Source organism: Tigriopus californicus, chromosome 8 (genome assembly GCF_007210705.1).
Source record: "Tigriopus californicus strain San Diego chromosome 8, Tcal_SD_v2.1, whole genome shotgun sequence".
Taxonomy (NCBI): Eukaryota; Metazoa; Arthropoda; class Copepoda; order Harpacticoida; family Harpacticidae; genus Tigriopus; species Tigriopus californicus.
Genome location: NC_081447.1, coordinates 10755689 through 10778623, shown reverse-complemented (window position 1 = coordinate 10778623; position 22935 = coordinate 10755689). Strand labels below are relative to the sequence as shown.

General features: G+C 43.4%; 1 protein-coding gene and 1 long non-coding RNA gene across 4 annotated transcripts in view; one reads left to right on the top strand and one right to left on the bottom strand.

The window, feature by feature from the left end:
* LOC131885450 (nuclear receptor subfamily 4 group A member 2-like) overlaps positions 1–22935 on the top strand; it is an 81889-nt gene that overhangs the window by 31178 nt on the left and 27776 nt on the right. The window contains exon 1 of one of the 3 annotated variants that reach the window (XM_059233502.1): positions 20904–21416. The exons of the other annotated variants lie outside the window; for them this stretch is intronic. Within the exon in view, the coding sequence (XP_059089485.1) occupies positions 21095–21416 (322 nt within the window). The 5' untranslated portion in view covers positions 20904–21094. Of the gene's footprint in view, positions 1–20903; positions 21417–22935 lie in introns of those variants that run through there. 3 annotated transcript variants of the gene reach the window in all.
* LOC131885460 (uncharacterized) lies at positions 6862–7755 on the bottom strand. The gene is made up of 2 exons (XR_009373841.1): positions 7504–7755; positions 6862–7430 (listed from the first exon to the last, which is right to left on the bottom strand). It is a non-coding gene; the product is annotated as an uncharacterized LOC131885460 (long non-coding RNA).

Here is a 22935-nt window from a genome sequence, read left to right as displayed (position 1 = left end):
GGCAAACTCCAGTTGGAAACTTTGTACCGAGCGTTCAAGTCTCTCCCTTGGAATCAACGTTAAACTTGGTGGATATAAGAAGATGGCGGGGACAAACCTCGTCGAGTTTCAGAGTGTTGTCGTATGTGGTATGTGGTACGAACAACAATGTACGTACATGCGGAACAGAGGATGATATACAACCGTCGGGTTTATTGAATGGAATCTCGACCAAGTCCTCACGATGTTTTGCGGTGGATATTTTGATTAAGGCATTCATGTCATAGATCTTTCAAGAAGCCAATCCTCTGCAACGGAGCGTTTTGTTTAGCTTCTACTTTCAAAGTCGGATTCAAAAATTTACTAGGTAACTTGATATGGAAACAATTCGGAAAACTGTTTGACGAATGGACGTTCAGATCCCTTTTAAGCAAAAAATACCTTTTCAGGGACTGTATATGGATCAATGAAAAACTTGTTCAATGTACCCTTCTTCTTCTTCTTCTTCCTTCTCCATCGTTGACGAACTTTCCCCATCCTCCAGGATGGCTTGGCATTTCAATTCCATGACATATTCTTCCCGGAAAAAAGTATCCCAGGTTGCTCGTTCCAAACCAATTAAGCGTACTTGATCTTGGCCTTGAACCAAATCCATCTTTTTCCAAAATCCAAAACAGATGCAAATACTGGCTGATTATTCCTCGTCAATGGTCAATCTAGCTTAGTAAATCCAAGTGAATGCCCTGGAAGCCTTCAGCAGTGTATGCTCTATCTTACATGCCTTTTGGCTGTTAACACTTCTGAATGGAATGCAATATTCCCCAACCCATTCATGGATGGATGCAAATTTACGTTCGGGACATTCAGCCTGCCAACGGCTTGTAAATTGACCATTTCTGCATATGCTTAATTGAAGTTGGCACTTGTTTGCAAAGGACTTGGAACCTTATCGAAAGCATGGGAGCGTCGTAAACACGTGGCCGGACCAGATGATTTAGAGTCTCAGGATGGACGACGATAGGCCGATTTGAAACGAGTTGTTTTGCGAAAAAAATGAAAAGTTAGCCATACGAAAACTATTTTTTGTACCGAAAAGCGAATGAGAGTTCCACTGAAGAAGATTTATAATTATTTGGTCCATGCAAATATCAAGACTCTTCCAACAGATTACAACCCGTCTAAACCGAAGTAATTTGGTCGACACACTCATCTAAACGTATCGATCTCAGGGTTTCTGTCATCATTCATGACATTGTCGGCGTGCTTTTTTTCCAACCTTCAGATCAGGATAGCGACTCGTTTCATTGCTTGAAGTCAAGCGTTCAGTCCAAGACGGAAGCCCTCAACTGCTTCAAACTTTTTGGTTTGCCTCCATGCCTTTGACGGATTGGCACCAACTGGGAGTGCACCTCAAATAGACCTCTTATGCATTTGACGGTGTCCAAACATGGACAAACGTGTTTCTCATTTCTGGAGCATAAAAAGCGCCACCGCCTCAATACAGTACACTGTTGTGACTCATGGATTGCGATGGATGGACCTAAGATGACTTTTCTTTTTCATTGGTATACCATTTTCAATACTGGGTCATCGTCTCGATTTTGGTATCAATTTATGCATTCAACTGGCACGTTGATATTTGCATAACTAGCATTAGGTTGGGTTTGTTTATACCATTGATATACATTTCACAGTGCCATGCTCTTCTTGTTGTTGGTTTGCATGTAGGGATGGATTCTAAATCGTGTAGAATGACGAACAATTGTTTTAATGACAACAGCAGTCCAAAGACACCCTTTACAGCCATATACTCTTTAAAAATGCACTGCTTGGCCTCATAAAAATGATCTGGATTGCTTGGAATCCGAGGGTGAGAAAGATTAAGATGCCATTGGATTGGCTATCAATACATTTGATCTAGAACATGACATTCTTGAACAACAACAACGACAACAGCATTGGCGACATTGTCATCTTCAGCGAGCCAAGGGCGTTGTTGGCCACCCTGTTTCGGTACTTGATTTCTGAGTTTAATGCCCGCACTGAGATGCCTATTTGGTGCTGATTCTAAAGAATGTGGAGATTGGATATTGCTTATCGATTCTCGGCGCACCTCGTATAGATAGATAGCTGGATAGATCGATACGTACGTACGTAGATGCAATATCAAATGCAATTTTTTAAGAGAGGTGCTCAATCAACTTTGCACGTCCTACATATAGAGAAGGTAACCTCCCAAGATGGAAGCCATTTGGGCATTTAATTACTAATTAAGTTAGTGAGTGCTCTTGAGGCTCTCGAAGTAGGGGAAGGAGAAACAGAGAGCGAGAGAAAAACCTGACAACGGTTGTCTGGAATTGATCATATAATCTGATTGCTCCAACCATTTCAGTCAAGTGTTCTTCCAATCAAGAGAATAAGCTTTGGCTTGATCTTGATATTTTTCTTCTACATTTCCCGGATCAATTTCCATCACGTGGGGGGAAATTCCGGATTTTGGTTGAATCCTGCTCAACAACAAATTGAGTTGAGAATCGAGAGCCGCCAGTTCTGATTTGATGCTTCTCCGAATTGAAACCAATAGGATCCTCCGGGTTCTTCAGCATTCCCCGTTGTCGTCTCTTTGGTCCCAACCTGAGCCCAATCAAAGCCCGACCAAGTAGGAGACTGCAGACGAGATCAACAGGAAGCTGGCAACGAAGCCCGCAACAAAGTAACGCATCATTGAAGGCTACATACGACATACGCACGTCCCTACATACTAGTCGGTAGAGGATTGGAGGATGGAAGGGAAGGATCCCATTTTTTGGCGGCATTTTTGCTCTCCCGTGTTTTGCAAGTCATTTGACTCTCAAGCCAAGTGGCAAAGTAATTGATGGACGAGAGTTAGCATGTAATTAATTTTCTTTCTCCATACATACGCCAAGTCGATCGATAGCCAATCATTTGAACAGCAGCAAGCCTATGCACATGTGTACATGTGCGTATATGGGTAAGACGGGTACGACCCATACGTACACACATCGAAACCGAGGATATTTGCCAGTTGTAGTAATTTTGGGGGGAGGGGGCTTTGGAGAACTTGTTGGGTGAAAGTCCGGATTTTGAGAAGCAAGCGGAAGTGGGAAAGCGGGAAGAAGGAAAGACGAGCCAGCCACTTGAGAGTAAGCAAGCGTCGAGTCAATGTTTACCCTGGGTGATCATCAACTAATTTAACTTGGTCTCAATATCAACGTGAGATCAAGGTTGTATCAGGAGATTAGATCAATTCGCCTGAAAGGCATCATCATCATCCCTCTCGTCGTCGTCGTCGTCGTCGTCGTCATCCTCGTTGATTTTCGACTTCGAAACCAGTGATACTCGGGGAGAGGGAGCCAAGGAGATGATAGAGGTGGTGGTAGTAGTGGTAGTGGTGGTGGTGGAGGTAATAGCAAATATTGGCAGTCGCAAATCTGAGCACACAATCAAACCAAAACCGTCAGAGTGCCTCTCGTACATTTACCTTTACCCCGAACCAAAACATTCCAAGCAGAAAACAACATTGGTAGATTTTAGACTACATGCACAAGGAGCAGAAAAGTGCCTAGATGTACGATCCAACCAATAATACATTTCTTCATTCAACAACAAGACTTCAACGAAAGAAAGGCAAAATTTGTCATTTCTTGGGTTAACCATGACTTTGGTATGATCATGTCTGTATGTAAAGGGGGGTCTGAGACTCGTTGACGTTGGTAAATTTGCATCATGGAAAGAAGTCGTAGTGTTGGCATCACCGGGTTTTGGGCCAGGATCGAGCGAGCAGTGGTGATGGAAATAGAAGTGGTAGAGGAGGCAGTACTCCAGTAGTGAATCGAAAAGGAGCCACTAAAATCAACAACAATGATGCTTGGATTATTCTCGGAAGGGAATCTGTTTTAACACATCATGTGGACGTGAGTGATCAGAGCTTTAGACGATCAAATGAAGTCAGCATTACGACGCACCCTTGGCTTACTACAACTAGTATCAACCCCTGCCACTCCTGCAGTACTATTACTTCTCCTACTACTCCTACTACTACTACACTACGTTTACTCAGTCACTCAGTAAAAAGTGTTGAGTTATTCAGGGTCAAAGTCAGAATCATTTCGTGCCAACCCTGATCAATCGAAGGTAACCTCTTCAAAGTCATCATGGTGATTGTTTTGAATCCAGCTTCATTCACACGCAAAATCTACGCCATGCTTCTCTCATAGAAGTGCGTAGCTTTTTCTTTTTCAATTTTGAGGCCGGGATTTGTTTTAGGTTCAGAACAGATGTTTGTGAAAGCTACCAAAGCAATATTGAAGCTCTCAAACCCTCAGAGAACTTTCCTTTGAAATATTTTCCCTATGATGACGAAGGAAAGTGAGGGGCGGAGCGGAGAAAAATCCAACAGGCATTATTAATATCAATGCGTTCATATTGTACATATTGTACGTATTAGCTGCATAAAGAGCAATGACTTCTTTTGGTGGATGTATTTGGTTGCACGCAATTATTGTTTAGTATCGATGTGCTTGTGTTCATAAACACAGTACATAATAAACCTTTGTCTGAACGACACGTTCCAGCACACCGAGCTAACCGAGCTAACCGAGAGAGAAGGATCCTTGACACGACTGCTTTTCACAGTCTTTAGAACGTTCAGATTTTTAAAGTGACTTCTCATTACCGGTAATTAGACAGGAATCATCGTGGATGGAGGAAGCGCAAATTGTCAGTCATAAACACTGTCAGGAGGATGCTTTACATTTTGGTCAAGCCTGGATCACGTCCATCCACTCCGCGCAGCAATCAGTGATACTCGAGACACACTTCGTCCCTCCGATCGACACGGTCCAAGACTTGCTTCCAATGTCAATGTGACACCAGAGTGATTTCTATAATTGATAACTGTTCTTCTCCATCCAGTTTCATGCCTACCCCTCCTCTAATGGACTAGTCCACGCTCACTTGTACAACTCTAATGATGAAAGCAGACTTGAACGCAACAGCTGCTCCGGCAGACCCTGCCTGACACACCGATAAGAGGGCTAAGTTTCAGTCTGTAACTTTCATGGGATTGTGAAGGTAGCCTATTGAACTAGCAATTTGTCACCCTAACAGTACTTCGTAAAGGGGGCTATTTACTCGTACATCGTGCGAGATGATTCACTTTTCTCTCAATCTCAATCTCTGTGTAGTCCTCAAATGATTTTTCAATGACTTAATGATGACTAAAACACCTCTGCAGAGGTGCATAACTTCCGGGTCACAAGTTGCTCAGGATATAGTGGGAAAACACATCAAATTTGTTTTGCGCTACAATTCCCAAAGAAAACCCGGCCTCATCGTTCGAGGTTCCGCACGATTGGTGGTCGGGCTTTTGGACCTTCCGTTGTACCTACGTAAGATGGTTTTGTCACCAATGTTGCTCTGTTTGGTTGGACACGGTGCAAAAGGACTTGCTCAGAGAACCATGGTAAAGATGATCTTGAACTTGTTACACGAGAAGTGCTCAAGCGTTGAGGCCCATTTGCCGGACCTGAACCAAATCCTCGAGTCTTACTTCATGGTTTTAATTACCCGTGACCAAATATCAATCAACCATGATCGCCATCACACTCCTCGTGATGTGTTTTCGAACCCAGTCACTCTCTTTGTTGCTGACAATACCACTCGACACAATGCTGGTTTACTTACTTCCATGGTTAGAGATGCTCGTCATCAGGTATTGAAGACTACAGAGAACGTAGAAATCCAAAGATGAACTCTCAAGAACCCCCCCCCCCGTAAGTATGTGAGTGAGTAGTGCGTACACGTTGACAATGTCGTGATTGAGTTTGATTGCAAAACATGATGGATGATCATGAACACCCAAGCGACGATCCCTATTGAAATGATGACGAGAGCAGAGCAAGCAGATAGGATGCCAAACAAGCCAACCAGCCAGTCAGTAAGTAAGTAAGCAAGGAAGCAAGAAATCCGACGACGACGAGCAGGAGGAGGGTAGAGAGGAAAAAATGCTCTAATCACAACTCATTTAGGTCTTGATCAAAAGCCAAGAAAACTCACAATGAGACTGAAAACCTAGGATCGGAGTTACATTATCTCCAATCATTGCTCTTGATTGACCAACATCACATAGTAGACGGGACATCATGCACACATGTCGATTTACAATTACCTTGATCTTTTGTGCAAAATGCCTTTACCGAAAAAGAGGAAATTTCAATCAACAAATTTTGAGTTTGCCCACCTTCAAACTCGACAAAATGGGGAAATGAGCTTCGACCCCACGGAGCCGGTCGGGCTCCATTCCTAGATTGAAACAAGTTTGTCCGTTCAAATTCTTACTGATTTCTGACCATTTAGGTGGTGTGACTTTAGGTTTCTCAGGGATACCTTTCTGGTCATTGAAGCTCGAAAAATTTGTCGACGACAAGACCTTCATCGAGGAAAAGAGTGGCTTCCCTTCAGTGACTCTCCTTGGGATGGATCTGCTCGAGGAGAAGTGAAAGGTTAAGCACAAATAATTACTCCGAATGGTCTTTAAAAATGTCGAAAGTGTCCAGGCCATTTTGAACTCGGTAGTCAGTGGCTGGATTGGACCTAGAAGAGTGGTGGCAATTGATCGGATGATCCACTTCGGTAGGTTTGCCTCATGGGTTGTGCTGACCAAAGGCAGAGTCAAGGATGAGCCGATGCAAACTTCACTGATAATTTCAGGCTGTTAAGGACGTACGTTTCAATGATTACTCATGGTTATGATCTCATGACATGACAGACATTCTGCCAAGACGGCTTCAAAAACATTTCAGCATTTAAAGCATTCAAGATACCTAATTAGAGCCAATGGGAGGCGAATACTTCGAAAAATCGTTTCCATTTCGAGTGGTTTAATCATAAGACCAGACAAATCACTCGGAAGTGGGAAATGTAGTTGGATATTGATGAGGTCGGACTGTTGTTCACACTCATGGTGAGCTTTGGTACTTCCTCCGAAATAAAAACGGAAGGATGGCCTTCGCTTCCCTCGACTTGTTCGTTTGATGAGCAACTCTATCCTGGATGAGGATCAGTGCAGAAGATGGAGATGATTGCATTTTAGGTGGCACTTATTTACTCTTTTCTCCTCCAAATCTGACGGTTTCGGGATTAGATTCATGAATTGGCGTTCTAGATTCATCATCCACCATCTGCCAGAACATTTCGAAAAAGAAGGTGACAAGACCTACTTTTCGTCCGAGGTTTCAAGGGTTTCAGATCCAAGTCGACCAGGGGAGTCGTGGCTTGAACAGAGATTGGCCAGGTTTGCCCGGACAGTAAGGGGCCAACCACGGGGAAGGAATTGAGACAAATTGCACGAAATAAATCATTTTCTTAACTTTGTTACCACTATACCACCAATTTGAGAGGAGCGCTGGAAAGAGCTGACATCACACCACCTGAAAATGATTCCATTGTGTGTGTGAGAGAGAGAGTGGTGGACTTGCTTGAGCTCAGCACTTCCACACTCACAAACAGATAGACTTGCTCCAAATTGAGAAGTTAATCCCAAAGAAGACAAAACGAAGAAAGGCACTTTTGTTTTCGCCGCTTTGTCGTGACAACTTTCTATCTACGACTCACAATTGACATCTTGAGCTTTAAAACGAGATGAGATAAAGGGGGCGAGTCATTTGTAAGTCCGCTAGAAGAACATAAAAGAAGAGACTTGTCAATGCACATTTTTAAGATTTCACTCCTCCTGTGCACTTACTACTACGAGGGTCATGGAATGAAGTTATCTTTGCTTTAGGGTCCAATAAACAAAGACTGAACGAACGCGTTGCCTTATGTGAGAATATTTTACCATCTGACTAACGCAAGAAATGAGTGAGTGCATTTAGAGCCATTCCGATAACAATATGGCCTAGTATGTATAAGTGCATTATCAAATGATTTCATCGTCAGCAACATTCGTTGTCCCGGTAGTCAATGCCAAATCACTCATTGGTAGACAGACTCAGTGTGTCTGTTTCGGGAACATAATTGATCGCTAATTGGAATGAATTTGAATCCTGGATACATTTTCAAAGTTGCATTTGGCTCCCAGTGCATTTGCCGTCCATTTGAGTGCATTCCATGAAGACATAATAACCCCACCTTGAACTGAACCGGTTTAGCATACCACGTACGTGGTAGAGAATCATTTCTGATGTTAGTGTTGCTCTTGTTGCTGGCGGTGGCGTTGGCGGTGCTGGTGGTGGTGTTACCATTGAAAGTGAAAAGGGCCTATTTGGGCAGGTCGCACACGCACTTACTCACAAGCTTGGTGTTCAGCAGATGTAATGGTAAACATACCATTAAAAAGCCTCCCAAATCACTCTCGAGTGCGGGGTACAACACCAAGACGTCCCCGCATTAGGCCAACTGTATGTTTACGCATACACGGTACTTATATTAACTGAGCCTAGGCATTCCGTGGTAAACGTAATGATATTGCATTTGTGGTTTGTCCGCTTTCCTGGCTTGACCTTGAATCAAACAGGGCATCACGAAGGCCTGAGACTCCCCAAGGTGGTCATCCTTCTCGGGAGTTTTTCCTCTCAGATCGAATTCTTGAGTCCGTTCAGTGTGTACTGTATGTACGTACGTACCTGAGAATAGAATATGTGCACACGCATAGTATCACATGTGCCTTGGCTTGTCATTTCAATCGCCGAAACGAGTGAGACAATTGCAACGCCAAGACACAAGGGACAACACCCTCTCCAAGCCGTATATGCAAATTCATTGGACAGATAAATACTTGGATAGAGACAGGATGGAGCAACTGTGTTCCAACTACTACGTAGACTACTCCTGCCAATATTGCTCGAAGACTTGGAGTAACTGAGTGACTGTCTTGCCAAGCTACACTCTCCTCCCTTTTTGAATCATGGGGTTGTCAATGTTGCCTCTAGTTCGTGTAAGGTAATTAAGTTGTTAAGGCTCTGAGTAGAACAAAATTTGTATTTTGACAGAAATTAAAATTCGCCTTGGAAGTCACGACCACCAATAAAATACGCTGGATCAAGTTGTCGAGTGCACCCAGCAGCAAATGTATGAAATACGTACTCCTGGCATTTTTCAGAGCACAGCTAACCAATGCAATCTTAATCTCTTGCAACTCGCATGCCGCTGTTGTTCAATTCACGTCAGCCTTAAGGATCGGCTTTTCTTTCTGATCCAACCGGCTTTAACCTCAAAAACGTGAAAAAGCACAAGGAAAAACATACCCTTAATAATGAACACGATATGAACTGAAGGAGATGGATATTCCTGTTTGGGCGTGGGCTTCTACTTTGAACACGGTCGTTATTTCTTCACTTCACCTCTCGGCCGAGAAAAGTGCTTATTTGCACCCTGTTGCAAGGAAGTTTTCTTCGCGCGAAGGACAGCTAATTGTTGTTGGTGATTTATCCTGTATCCGAGAAGGATGGAAATTACTGTTAAACGTTTACACGAATCCTCGACAAGTTCTGGGCGCTTCTCTGAATCCTTTTCATCATATTTAGTTGGAAAACGCTGTTTACTGGTTCACACAGGGTCTCATCTTCCTTTGTTTTTTCGAGTTGGACACCTTTATGATGGATTTGGTAGCAACAGAGGATCATATTGCCAGTAAAGTACAAACAACGAGTCTTTCCAAACCATGGTGAGAGTGATAAGATACAAAACAATATTAGGCGCATAAATTCAACCAACATGTCTTAATTTTCACATTAAGTTGCCGATTATTTATTGGGAACAATGGATGACGTCGAGGGTCGACTGAACGACGATTATGTTAAGTTACTCTCATGAATATATTTCAAAGAATCACCTCACGATTCAGTAAGAAAATGACACCACCAATAACAATAGAGCACCCTACTTCCCAAAGGCTTATAGTACCAGCTAATACTGATACGAAGTGTGTGTGCCAACCAACCTCCTAACCATCCTAGACATGAAATGCATACAAATGTACATACGTGTATCGGGTGCACAATGCATACGTATGTAGCCAACGTATGCGTTGAGTCAACTTCGAGGGAGATAATTACAACAGGCCGTTCGTCTTAAATGCCGAGCAGATCTTCATTTGACAAACGAAGGTAAATCAGCAAGGGCACTTCAACCTAGCTAGGATTCACAATACCCACAAAAGAGATAAACGGGGCACGTGCAACTAAGAGGGAATCAGCTCCATCCATTGGAGCTATCATTCAGTATTTCGTACGAAACAGTTCAATGGACAATCTTGCCGCCAGCACTGCTTATAATAAGCTTGTATTTTCAAAAGACGAATCGATTAGGAGCTTGGTTTTTGAAGACCTATCTTGTTTGAGACGTTGTATGTAGATGTACATATTACGCAGCAAGCGACATTTTAGCCCCTAGTTCTATGGAGCTTTTAGGATTTACAGAAGCAAATGGTTATGGGACAAAAGATAACTCTCTAGTGAAAGGATTTACCTCGATGAAGAAACCTTAATCAGATTCATTAGCACGAGCGAAGAGAACGGTGACCAAAATTAAAACGCGGAAAATCCGGGGGCAATTCAGAATTTTTGGCCTCAAGGTTTCTCATGGTGTTATTAAAAGCCCAAACGTTTACGCCAAAAGAGGCCCAAAATATAGTAGAATTGATTAGTATTCATGATATTCATAGAACCGGGGTGCGAAACAGAGCCTTCTCCATCTTCTTAGTCGACATCATTGCCGAGTCCTTCAAGATACCTAATACAGAATGAGCCAATTTATCAATGAGTCATGATCCGCTTGTCACATGAACATTGTCACTGAAATTGGGTTCCATAATAGAGTCCCGGTAGAGTCAATCCAGAAGTAAGTACAAGTAGTGGCAGCATGCTTAGCTCAAAACTAGGTTGGACAACTTTTCAAGACTCAGAATGATCCTTTTGGATCGTGTTTCTCTATCTATCTGCCATCAGTTTGTTGTGTCTTAATGCAACGGTTTGATCAGGACCACGATGATGCTGACGATGATGGCCATGAAGATGATGGTGATGATGACGGCGATGGTCATGTCCGATGTGGCAAAAAGGGCCACGGAGCACGCACATTGGCAAATCCAAATTCAATTTCAAGGCGATTGAGGGATGAATTTTCATTGCATTTATCCTTTTGTTTTGGAACCGCGCGAGCACACCCAGAGTGAGAGAAAGATTGAGATTTTTGATGACTTGAGCATTTGGGCATGAATTGTCGCACTCATCAAATTGTTTGGTGACCCTGACACGCCCGTCTACACACAGCTAAGAAGTAAACAAAACCCGTTGGCACCGGGCAGTCCTTTTCTTGGACATGATCCGCGTGGCTTCGAATTCTTTGACGTGAAACGACTTTGAACATGGTGACAAACTGAGTGAATTTCCGCCAGTGCACGTTTCAAGTCAATCAAGCCTCTTCCAAGCGGTGTAAACAATGATCTTTTTTCTCCACTCATTGTCGCCTTCTTTGATCCCAAGGAGATAGAGGAGCGGACTGGGCTGGGCTGTTTGCTTGCTTGGGTTTATGGTGATGTGGAAGACGAGGAGGAGAAGGAGGAGCAGAACTAGAAGGTGGAGGAGGAGGAGAAGGAGGGAGAACCGAGGGTGACTCCTTTTTCCATTTCAGTATTCAATTTCCAACATCATTCCATATTCAGCCACATGACTAGCACTGCGGTGGGTGCAAGCAGATTCGATTTAATCTTGATAGTCCTGGAGAACGAACCCGCCGACATCTCCAAGGAACTCGGCTGATCAAGAACTTTGCGCCACAGTCGCCTCCAATATCAGAGTAGTTATCAACCATATCCTCCTCTAGCACCAACCATCCAACATTGTTTCATGTTATTACGAGAAAATAGGATGAGATGAGAAACTAATCTCTGCCGACGATTCAGCATCCATTCCCTGTGTAATCGCCATGTATCTTGGGAAAGCATCCCTAATCGTATTTATGGCTCGTAAATGGCTCCATATGACATCGTGTCCCAGTGTATTGCTTGAAACTCAAAGCAAATCCTTTGCCTGAGCGACTATGATTAATCTTTTTGGGAGATTCACTCACCTTTTTGCCTCTTTTTTCTGCTCTATAACGGCTGTAGCCCATGGTCTCATATTTTTTGGCGGCGCCTTATCACCGTCAGTGTCACACAGAAGCAGTTAATGCGCAATCCTCAGGGTAATTTACTCACTTTCGCCCCCCCCCCTGCCACCACCTGCTTGAGCGTTCAGTCGGATGAAAATGAGCTAATGCCCATCTCTTTGTTTTCGCTTTTTTCGTAATCTACTTTGAAATTGTGTCAGGAAAAAAAGCGGTGGATGCTCTTTAGTCTAATGGATTGTGCGTTTGGAGATCAATCTCCCAAGCTGATGCTCAAAACTCCTAATCGAGTTGTATCTTCGAAATTAACACACTCGTTAACCCTTTGGAATCACTCGAGTGCCCATGTTTTCCACTGTATCCAACGTGCGAGGTCAGCCCCCGGACTTTTAGTGTTAATATCCAACCTCCACCGATTTATTACACGATGTACAGACCGAATGTAGCAAGAAAAAGGCTGGGCCTGGTATGGTAGCAGATTTTTCTCAGCCAAGCCCGAGACTGAAGTGCCTGGATCTGCCTCATCGTTGTCGCATGATGATAGCCCAATGCGAAGTTGTACGTATCTACGGTCGGTAATATTAGCCTCGCCTAGTTTTGAGCTGTTTACTCTGGTCTATTACGTCCAGATTAGATCAAGATATTGAATGATTCATACATGCTTTTATCAGGATGGGATCTGAATTAGTGGTTTTCCACTTTTGCTCTGGCGTGGAAGCCTCGCTGCATTCGAATCAAAAAGGGAATGAAGCTTGGACGGAAATCTTTGCTGCGAGACGATGCTGAGAATGCTAGTGGTGGTAGTGGCGGTGGCAGTGATGATGATGATACTCATATTATTATCTCCATCTGTGAATTCAAGATCTCATCCCAGAGTGGCTTGGCTCAAGATTGAAATTGGTAGAAGTGGTTGGGGCGTGATTAGGCTGCTTTTGGAGTTTGTTTGGGATGAAATCTTGGCTATCTCAATTCCATAAACTGGAAAAAAATGATCAAGACATTCGAGGAATGGCTTGTAATCTTCATTTGCCAACTAGGCCCTTTCACGTACGCCTTCACTCACTTAAGCAGTATCTCTCTCACTCGGCGTGTTCGTTGATGAATTCATTACTCTGGACCTAGATTTTACGAGTTCCTCTCTGTCTTGTCATCCTCCAACTCGCAAGCATTATTATTGAGAAGTTTGAACCCGTTAAAATCAGTTCCTTTCGTTATCGTGTTCGTACAATGAACCATTTTATTAAGATAACCGCTTTAAGTGCTATCTATCAACATTCAACCATGGTTCATGGCTGCGGTTCGGTCGAGCTCTAGAAAAGAAAGGCCTGCCTCTCAAATAATAGAGCATTCAAGCATAATGGGCATTTTTTGTCGTCTCATGATTTGTTTTGATTAAAGCACTGCTCATGCTAAAGTACTAGAGTCAAACCTGACACACCAATTGAAGGCGGAAAAAGGGAGGCATACTAAACTCTTCCTTAACAAGGATGTACGAACTATTTTGACTAAAGGATTGAAGGACCTTTAAAGAAACGCACAAGTTTTGGACGGGTTTGTCAACACTTTTGGTAATCTTATGCGTATGGTGCTTTAAGCCAATAGTGGCTAATCCCTTGTACCTTGTGAAAGAAGAAGTGACTGCTCTCAATCTCTATAATAAACACAGAAGCTAGGAATGTGGACATACGTGAAGTAGTGAGATGATTAATGACAGACAGGGCACTCGAGTAGGTATTTCCAATCGTTCGCCCAGTAGTCTCACTAAGGTCAGCACACAAACGTGGTATTCCCGCTGTTAGAGAATGCGCTTCACCTGCATGCACTGAGCCAGTATTTGGAGAGGGAAATTAATAGTTCTTTAATCTCTGAAGTCTCGCAGCCTAATGATGCTTGGCTTCTTGATGACTCATTCTTGGCCCAATCAAAGGTATCCTGAAACTTGTGCATTGTTTTCATGGACCTAAAACATTCCCAACTTGGGCCTTCATCGCCCGTCATGGTCCAAGGTGCGGGTTAGAAGTGAACGCTTCAAAAGTGGCTAATCTCTCAGTGAGCCTGATATTTCGAGGTGAGGAGAACATTTCCCATGAGGAAAGGTAATTATCATTTGGTGGTTGCTACTAGTACTACTTCTACCACCACCCCTGCTCTTCACTCTGCTATCATCTCTTAAATCCATTCCTCTCTGATTTCAAGGGACCAGCTTTATAATACCTGACCACATAAATGTCCGAGAACAAAGCGGCTGATTCGACATGCTATTTGTCGAGATTTTCCCTTTTGTACATGAACTGCCTATAAAAAATAACGCAGAGAACCACCACCTGAACTGGAGATGGAATAGTATATCTGTCGATCTTTCAAGTTGATCGCTCGCAATCATCTTGCTACCTTTTTTGTTTTGCTCTCAGTTATGATCCCCTAATCAGTTCTGAAAGGATCCTGTTCAAATCATAGCGAGTACTCACTCTCCAGTCTCCACGGACTAAGCACATTGCGGCCGGTGTGGGTGCCAAAAAAGGTAATACTAATTTTGCAATATGTACGTATCTCTCGTGTAGAATTGGGTTTTGGCAACAATACATTCAAATAGAATTGAAGTCATAAACAGGTATGATCTTGACAAAGGAAAAAATGGACCTTCCTCGTCGTCGTGTTCTTAAAGCCCCACTTGGCTTGCTCTCAGCTTGAAGTTATCAGCAACATGGATGACTTGTGGTACTACTAGCACATTGATCTGTTCCATTCAAAGATCTCCATCACTTGACAATGAGCACTCACAATGTGGCTAACAAGTCGGCCCTGTTGAATAGCCAAGTACCGCTCATTTGTACTCTCACACCGGCCAGCCCGAGTCTGGGATCAATTTGAGTTACTGCAAACCTTTGGATCAGTGTCACAATTGCACCTAATCAAGTTCAGCTTCAAGTCCAAACATGCTAATTATCCCATAAACAAGTGTCTTTCGTGACACAACCAACAACCTCCGAATTTATGCCCCTCTCGCACACATCAGATCGAGAGAATTTTTTTTTGCGAAAGGAACGCAAATTTGACTTTTTTTCTGTCTTTGAAACAAAAAAACACCCTCAGAGTTGGCCTGGAAAATGTAATTCATTTACTTTCAAATGCCTCTGTACATGCTTGCTTTCAAGATTACATATCATATTATAGTTGTCTGTATATTCTGTCAACTGCATGCAAAAAACAACAACACGCATTTCTTTTTTAAAAGCTCCTCTCATTTCAAAAGACAAGAAATTGCCAGATAAAAATCTTGGGTTGTGCAATGTATATTTTGGTCCAAGTTGAGCGAGATGTAAGAAGCGGCCGGTGTAGATACCCTACAAGGTACTTTGTCTGGGGAAAGACTGGGTTTTTCATTTTCCCGATGACTTAATCCCCCAGGAGTGTCTCACTCATTATATTCGCCCGTTTGCATACAAATTGGACCTCTCAGCGAAGGCCTGGAATTCACTCCCAGTAAAGGAAGACCAGTCCCATCAAAAATGACTTGAATATGTTTTGAGCTATGCCCGGCCATACTGTACGACCAAAAGTAAAGCCTACCAGGCAATAAATGCGGTTGGAAATTGCTTACTCACCCAATTTGTGAACAATGGGCAAAAATAATTCTCGCCGTAATTAATGTGACAGCTTGTTAACGTATTTCAATAGAAGAGGGCCCATAACTTGCCAGGGTCATTAAAGCCAATGGAGAGTGGCGAATGGGAGGTACCGATGAACGGTTTTGAGTGTATAAGTTTGTAAGGAGTTCTTAAGGATGCATTCGTTGTTGTGAAGTGAGTTGAAATTCCAAAAACCTTCACCCTGATTGGGTACCCAGATTATCTGAGATTGAATCTTCACGAATGATGCTACGGTGTCGTCCCCTTGACGTGAGCTCTGGCAACCAAAAATACTCCTAAATCATTAGCTAAATACCTTGCTTGACTCGGTCACGAGACACAAGACGGCCAGGTATGATGAATTCCTGGCTTTGCTGGCTTTGGCGCTTGGCGAAGATCAAACTTCCCATATTGACTGGAAATATTTCTGACTGCCACTACAAAGTGCGTTTTTTGTGCCCCTCATTCATCAGTTAATAGCAAAGCTCGATCGAGAATGTGATTGAAATAGAAAACGATGATTGAAGACTTTTAATATGAACTCCACAAAACTCATCACGACACTCGCGATTAAGGAGCTTTCAGCATCTATCTGGCGAGAGCTGATCGACGACCTCAAGTTATTCCTAGATAGTTGCATCTCGAACGCACTCTATGTATTGACAGTACGTAGAGCATGCCTACCACTCAAATGCACTCGTTTGACGAACATTGAGAACAAGCCACGGTGCATACAAGCAGATGAATAAAGGACAGAGACAATGGACAAATGGACACAACGAAGTTCAGGTTACACTGCAACACGTTGTCTCGAAAGTATCACATGTATTGGGTGTAATTTCCCAAAAGGTTTGATGGATTTAAAGACTTGGAGATACAAATCAAATATTGTCGGCACTCCAATGGAGAAGCTTCGATTGGACCCGGAAAGTTTTTGGTGGTCAAGAGCGTTTTAGATATAAGATACAAAAAGAAAGAGGTGAATGGACGAATGGTCGCTTTTTTCATCCCAAACGCTTCCTTTGAGCCTGAGATGCCTCCAAACCGACCACTCTGAAATCTGAAGTTAGCAACTAATTTTGACTTTTCATTAACAAAATCATACAAAGGGGTTCATTAAGAGAAAGGGCAACATTTAGAAATAACCACAATCGAGTCATCCAAAATTTGAACACTTTCCTTTACTTGTACAAACGTGGTCGCTTCGTCATAATACAGCCAGTCAATGGGTTGAATAACAAAGTCAATGACGTTTAGAAAATAACATTTGTTTTAGGCAAAAATGAGAGAAATGATCTATAATCTCCACATTGGAGCATAGACTATTGCAAAACTTTGAACACTCGGACACGATCAAAGTACTTTGTGTATTTAAGAATCAAGCGACTTCAAATTTCTCCAAGGGAAGGTTTAACTAAACAGGGACTAGATCATCAATAATTGGCCATCCCTCTCTGTTAAGTCTACTTTTGAATGAGTCTTTCCATCATCCGCTACACAAACGAGGAAGACACAAATGGTAGAACGAGAATGTGTGCAACTTAAAAACCAATCTCGTGGCTATACTTGAACAAGTCGAGTTCGGATATCTCTCAGCAAGGAATTCCGGGCCCTATGAGGGCTATCGTTCTTTACTCGAAAATTCAGCATCAGCTCATTCCAAGCTCGTTCGTTCATTAACAAACCTGTGTCATCTTCTCTAGAAGCCAAGTTAGAAATTTCTCTCAGAACTCGTTTTCCTATCTTGTAAACCATTTGAACCCTCTGCCCTCTGAATTCATCATGTTAAGTCGAAAGAGTTATAAGATGAGTTGGTTTGAAGACTTTGCCCGGACAGACTTCTCAATTGCCGCATTCGACAGAAATCCTGCTAACGAATGTTGAATATGAAAATGACCCAGTGTCTCTGCTTAAGGTAGATTGCAGACAGCTAGCCTTTTTTGTCAGGGCTGCATTTTCATGTGAAAAATGCAGACAATGTGGAGAAAGAGTGGTGCACGGTCGGGAGTCCCAACCGTTTATGGTCATTTGGTCGTCCCCTCGTCGAGATTTTTGTCTGAGTCCATAAACTCTCAACCGAGTTGTCATCACTTCCACTCGAGTCGTGAGTATCTTGATCTATGATCTACAGGCAAAAGACGATGAACATTTGTGTCAACAAGGAAATGCTTTCTAAAGCTGGATTCTTCTTCATTGTTACTAAATTATTCTTAGTAATAGAAAACGATTTCTCCTCACATTCAGGCTCTCCAGGACAAGACATTTTAATAATAACACTCAATTGCACTAGAACGACGAATTTGATTTGTAAGACAAGTTTGATAACTGTTTTCTTTTCCCGCGAGACCACCTCTACCTCAGATTAACTCGGACGTAGAAGTCTTTGTGTAGGGAACACTTGTTATTCTTCTGAACAATTTGTCAAGTTTGGGGTTCCGTCTAAAGAACAGAGGCCTATTTCCATCGTCCCATAAGGGTTACACGTTCAAACCACACGTCATGCTTCGTTGTAATCGAGATGGTCGGTGTTGTTATCCTGAAGCTGGCTCGTCTTGTCTTCGTGTTCTTCTTCCTGATCATGCTTCTTTGGATTGGGTTTATATGGCGGGTCTTTTCCTGGTAATCCTACTACATGCAAACACCTCTCTATCATTTCTTGTTCATCATCCACATTGACCGCGCTCTGGGCAATCTTGACCTCTTTGACTACAGATCACTTTCATCAAACATCAATGCCATTGTGGAAACAGCAACAGCACTCGCATAAAGTTGTTCAAGGTCACCATAGAGGAGGAGAAGGAGGAGGAGAAGGAGGAGGAGGCATAATTGGCCATTGCCATTCAGTGCTTGGTATCTTGGGAAACGAAAGATTGGCAGTTGGAACGCGAAGCTCCAAATACGAGTCAGATCTTGATGCTTTGGCGAGAAATCGCCACCCTGCTGGTTTCATAAACTCCGGTCGATATCTTTGAGATTAGCAGCAACAACAACATCATGAACTTCAATGACCCAATAAGATTGAAAATCAGGAGAAGAGGAATTAGTTCCGTCTCACTTAGAGAGATGGCCACATTGTGGCGAAAGATTCGGAATTTACATCAACCTTGAACCTCAAACAACTCCGAAAGCACGAACTTTGCGACCCATGTGAAAAAGTACCAAACATATTCGGGTAATCCGACTTTTTATAAGAGCCATATAAACGAATTAAGACGACTCGTCCCCAAGAGTTGAAGCATGAGTGAGAACGAAAAAAGGAGGAAAGAGATCTTAACCTCTCTTTCTCTTCCTTCAAGTTCTCACCTTCAAAATCCCCAAGCACATACACTAAAGTTTGCCATTATATCGAGATCAAAAGGTCGCACGCGCTAAAAAGTTCCTATTTAAAACGCTCCAAAAGCCGTCATGCAAGCTAAGAACGTAATAATTAACTCATCAACTTGAGCAGCAAGCCCACTTCAGAGTTTGGCATGATGCGAGTTTCATATGTTGGCGAATTGGTTCATGGGAGAAATCGGGACATCCCTGCATGCATCTGCATACTGTATACAGGTTGGGAGGCTCTTTTTGTCCATCTGATTTGTCATCAACAATTATCGGTACGAATGAGATATGATGCTAAAAATTCCCCTGTTGTTGTACTCTTACGATGCTTATGATTCACAGATATCGCCACATGATACAGTAGTGTCTGAGTTGCCATCAGGCCCCTAACACTAAAGTACAAGAAATGAGGGCGGCTGATTTTAATGACAAAGGAACGAACAAGACTTAGCAAATTCAAATGTGAATGATACATGAACACAAAGTGAATCATTCTTAGCCAATTGCTGTCTTGCAGGTGAGAAGTAGCAGATCATTAAACGATGATTCAAAGCATGATGCTCAATTATTGCAAGGAATATGCAATTCACGTCATAATTTTGAATACGACAACAGGGCATGACACATGGGCAGTCTAGGTTTCTTCCCTCGTGGCTGCCATATTCCAAATCTACAGGGCGTTTCATAATTACAGGTATTCAACAAAACAGATCTAGCTCATAAACGACTACACATTTGAAACACATTTTCATAAATCATGTCTCTATCATTGTGTCAAGTCTTATTGTTCTTGTAGTAATCATTAATGAGCTAGTTGTATGTATTTGAGTAGTCCATGGACAGTTGACGACTAATCTAATGTACAAACTGAAGGTTTGGGGTGGAAGCATAGTTTCTAGAACGGCAAAGATGGAGAAAGGCGTTCCTCTTGACTTCCATGAATTCAAACCAGAGCCCATACCTTTTGCAATAAATGATGGGGATTCTCATAGCTTCAAAGGAGAAAAAGGTATTGCCCACACTAGCTCAAGATGAAAGCTGCGAATATGAGAGAGGGCCTTTCCCGACATTGGAATGAAGCCTCGACAGAAGATCTTGTCTGTCCGTAAGGCCTAGCACAGACTGGAATGATGCAATGCACCGCCCTCCTTGAACGTGAGGCCCAGCTTCGAGAAAGCAGCGAATGGGCCGCGGGTGAGCTCTGAACGGTCGGACGCCTGGAAGACCGGAAGGAAAGGAACGAATGAAGAGGAAACGTCATGACTTGGCGGAAGATGAGGCTCAAAGTTGGGGGATCGATGCTCCACTTTGTGGACCAAAGGGAGATCCACAGTGACGTCATGTTAGGGTGTGTGATGTCACAATCGTTCAGAGAATGGGGCAAGGTGTGACGACACGGGGAACAGCTGGTGGGCTGAACCAATGGCGTGTGTATGTGTGTGTGTATCCATGATGGTCCGTGTGTATGCGCAGAGGGACCACTCACCCTCCTTCTCTGTGGAAGTGATTACACACCGGCTGACTTTTGTATGGAGTCGAGAGGAGCATGAAGGTACTACAAGAACTACACATCGAAGTGAATGATCAGGCCGGACAGACGAGACGAAGGACCCAGCGAACGTGCGAGAAACAGAAGACCGAGGGAAATACGACACAGAACACAGAATGAGGGCGCAGTCCCGGCGATGTGGAGACTGACGATGATGCTCTGGCGTCGGCAGCATGTACCAAGGAAGGGCCCTCTTCTGCATGTGCAATCATTGTCTTCACCACCGGGAAGGAGCCTCTCACGCCTTCAGAAAATGAAGTTAGAATCATATCCTCGGGATGAGGCTGCCTCAAGACTTTAGTCGCTAGCGAACCGATATTCGGGCAACACGATATCTGTCTCCACTCAGCCCAAGCTCGATCTAGATATCGTCCGTCATCCACAGTGCGACAAGTCGTCGGTCGGTTTCCATTCGGGATACACTTACTTCAGGAGACGAGAGTTACTCCTCGTGTGATGTGGGCCGTGATTTACTGGATCCTTCTTCATGCTTAGTCCTAGTGCGGTGTCAGTGTTCAAGACTAGCTTGTTGACCCACTCTTTGATCTCATACTCCGATTTCTACTCGGACCCGATTCAAACTGGACCCCAAGTCCCGAGTCAAATCCACTCAAGACAATCCTTGAGTTCCGGATCCTCGTTTGACCTCCCTGAGGTTGAGAGCCATCACGCAGGATCCTTGAGCTCCCTTGAGGAGGATCGAGTGAGTCTGTTGTCCGTCATTAGTGCTCGAAGCAATAACACGTCCCCACACCTTCCCCACTTGGACGAAGAGACAATCAGTCTTTTGGAACAAAGCCGACTTAAAGGTAAAGCCCTCGTCTGAAATGCATGCATTCAAATCATCACTGAATACACGGGATACGTGGATTCATGTCCATTTATTTATATTTTGCTGGATTGAGAGCGCAAGTCTTTTTGGCCATTCATTGATATGAATTCCCGGCAAAATGAGAGGGAATACCTCCCTATAAAGCACAAAAGCAACAAACCACACACCGGCGTCAACAAAACTCCCCATTCCTTAGTTTCGAGTTAACAATGCAACCAACGTACGTACGTAGGTTGAAGCGGGGTATGGGGGGAGGGGATTCTCTCCTTCTCCTTCATTTCTCTTGGGAAACTGTAAGAGAACATATGAGAAGCTTCATATTCGCCGCTTCGCTTTCTACCTCAGCGAGAGTGAAATACCTAGAGCGAGAGAGAGAGACACACACACACACAGAGTGGCCAAGATGACTCAAAAAGAGAACCAGAGAGAAAGCCTCCGAGACGAGTTCCTCTCTTGATTGAATGGGTGGGTGGAGAGTGGAATGAATCTCCCCTTCTTTTTTCCCTCTTGCTCTGGTTTCTCACTTGGCTCGCTCTCCTTGAGGCCTTATTCAAGTTTTTTTGGTTCCTGAGGCTGACGCACTTTCAATGAGTCTCTACCACCCATCCATCCATCCATCCATCCATCCATCCATCCATCCATCCATCCATCCATCCATCCATCTATTCACCCGACGCATTTCGGGGTCCAACCAACAACCAATATTAGGCTCTGACTGCTCCATTAGCTCCGACACCCTGCTCCCTCGATTCATTGCCATTAAAGGGGGGGGGAAAGAGTGGCTGGTGGCCTCAACCTTGCCAAAGCGAAAAGAGCGTTTTTGCGCGTACTCTATGTACAGACTGAGATCGGTGAAGCTATTTTTAGTGACGAGATCCATGTCACATTAAAGCGGCACACAGAGAGTGAGGCAACTTCGTGATGTCGAGATTGAAAAGGACTTAGACTGAATAGAGCGGGGAGATCAAGAACATCATTGGAATCTGGGGTGAAAAAGCTATTAGATTGCATTACTTGCACTAATCTTTCACCTCAGCAAGCTTTTGTAGGCGAACAAACATCGTTCAATGACATAATTCATGTCCTCAATTTCCTCAATATTAGAGTCAGATTGGTTTCGACTTGATGGAAGGACAAAGGACATTGGAGAGCAAGATTGGTAGGATTGAGAGGGGCAGAAACTACGCTTCTCAAATACTTCAACTACGAACGAGCATCCTTCCAATATTTAGTTCCATGGAAGACGATAATGCATTCTAGCCATCGTTTTCAAGTACCCATGCCTACATTTAGAACTGTAGTATAATTGGAGCACCACAATTACCTTGATGCTTGCTGCCTTGCTGCTTTGCTGGCTGGCTCCAGCTTGGGAGTTTCTGCCAGCCAATTGAGGGAGGAGAAGTCCGGAGATTTGGAAGAAATTAGCGTTTCACTTTTCACAAAAATCACTCTTTTTCAAGAAAAACGAGGAACAAGACGAAGCTGGAAGGAAAGAA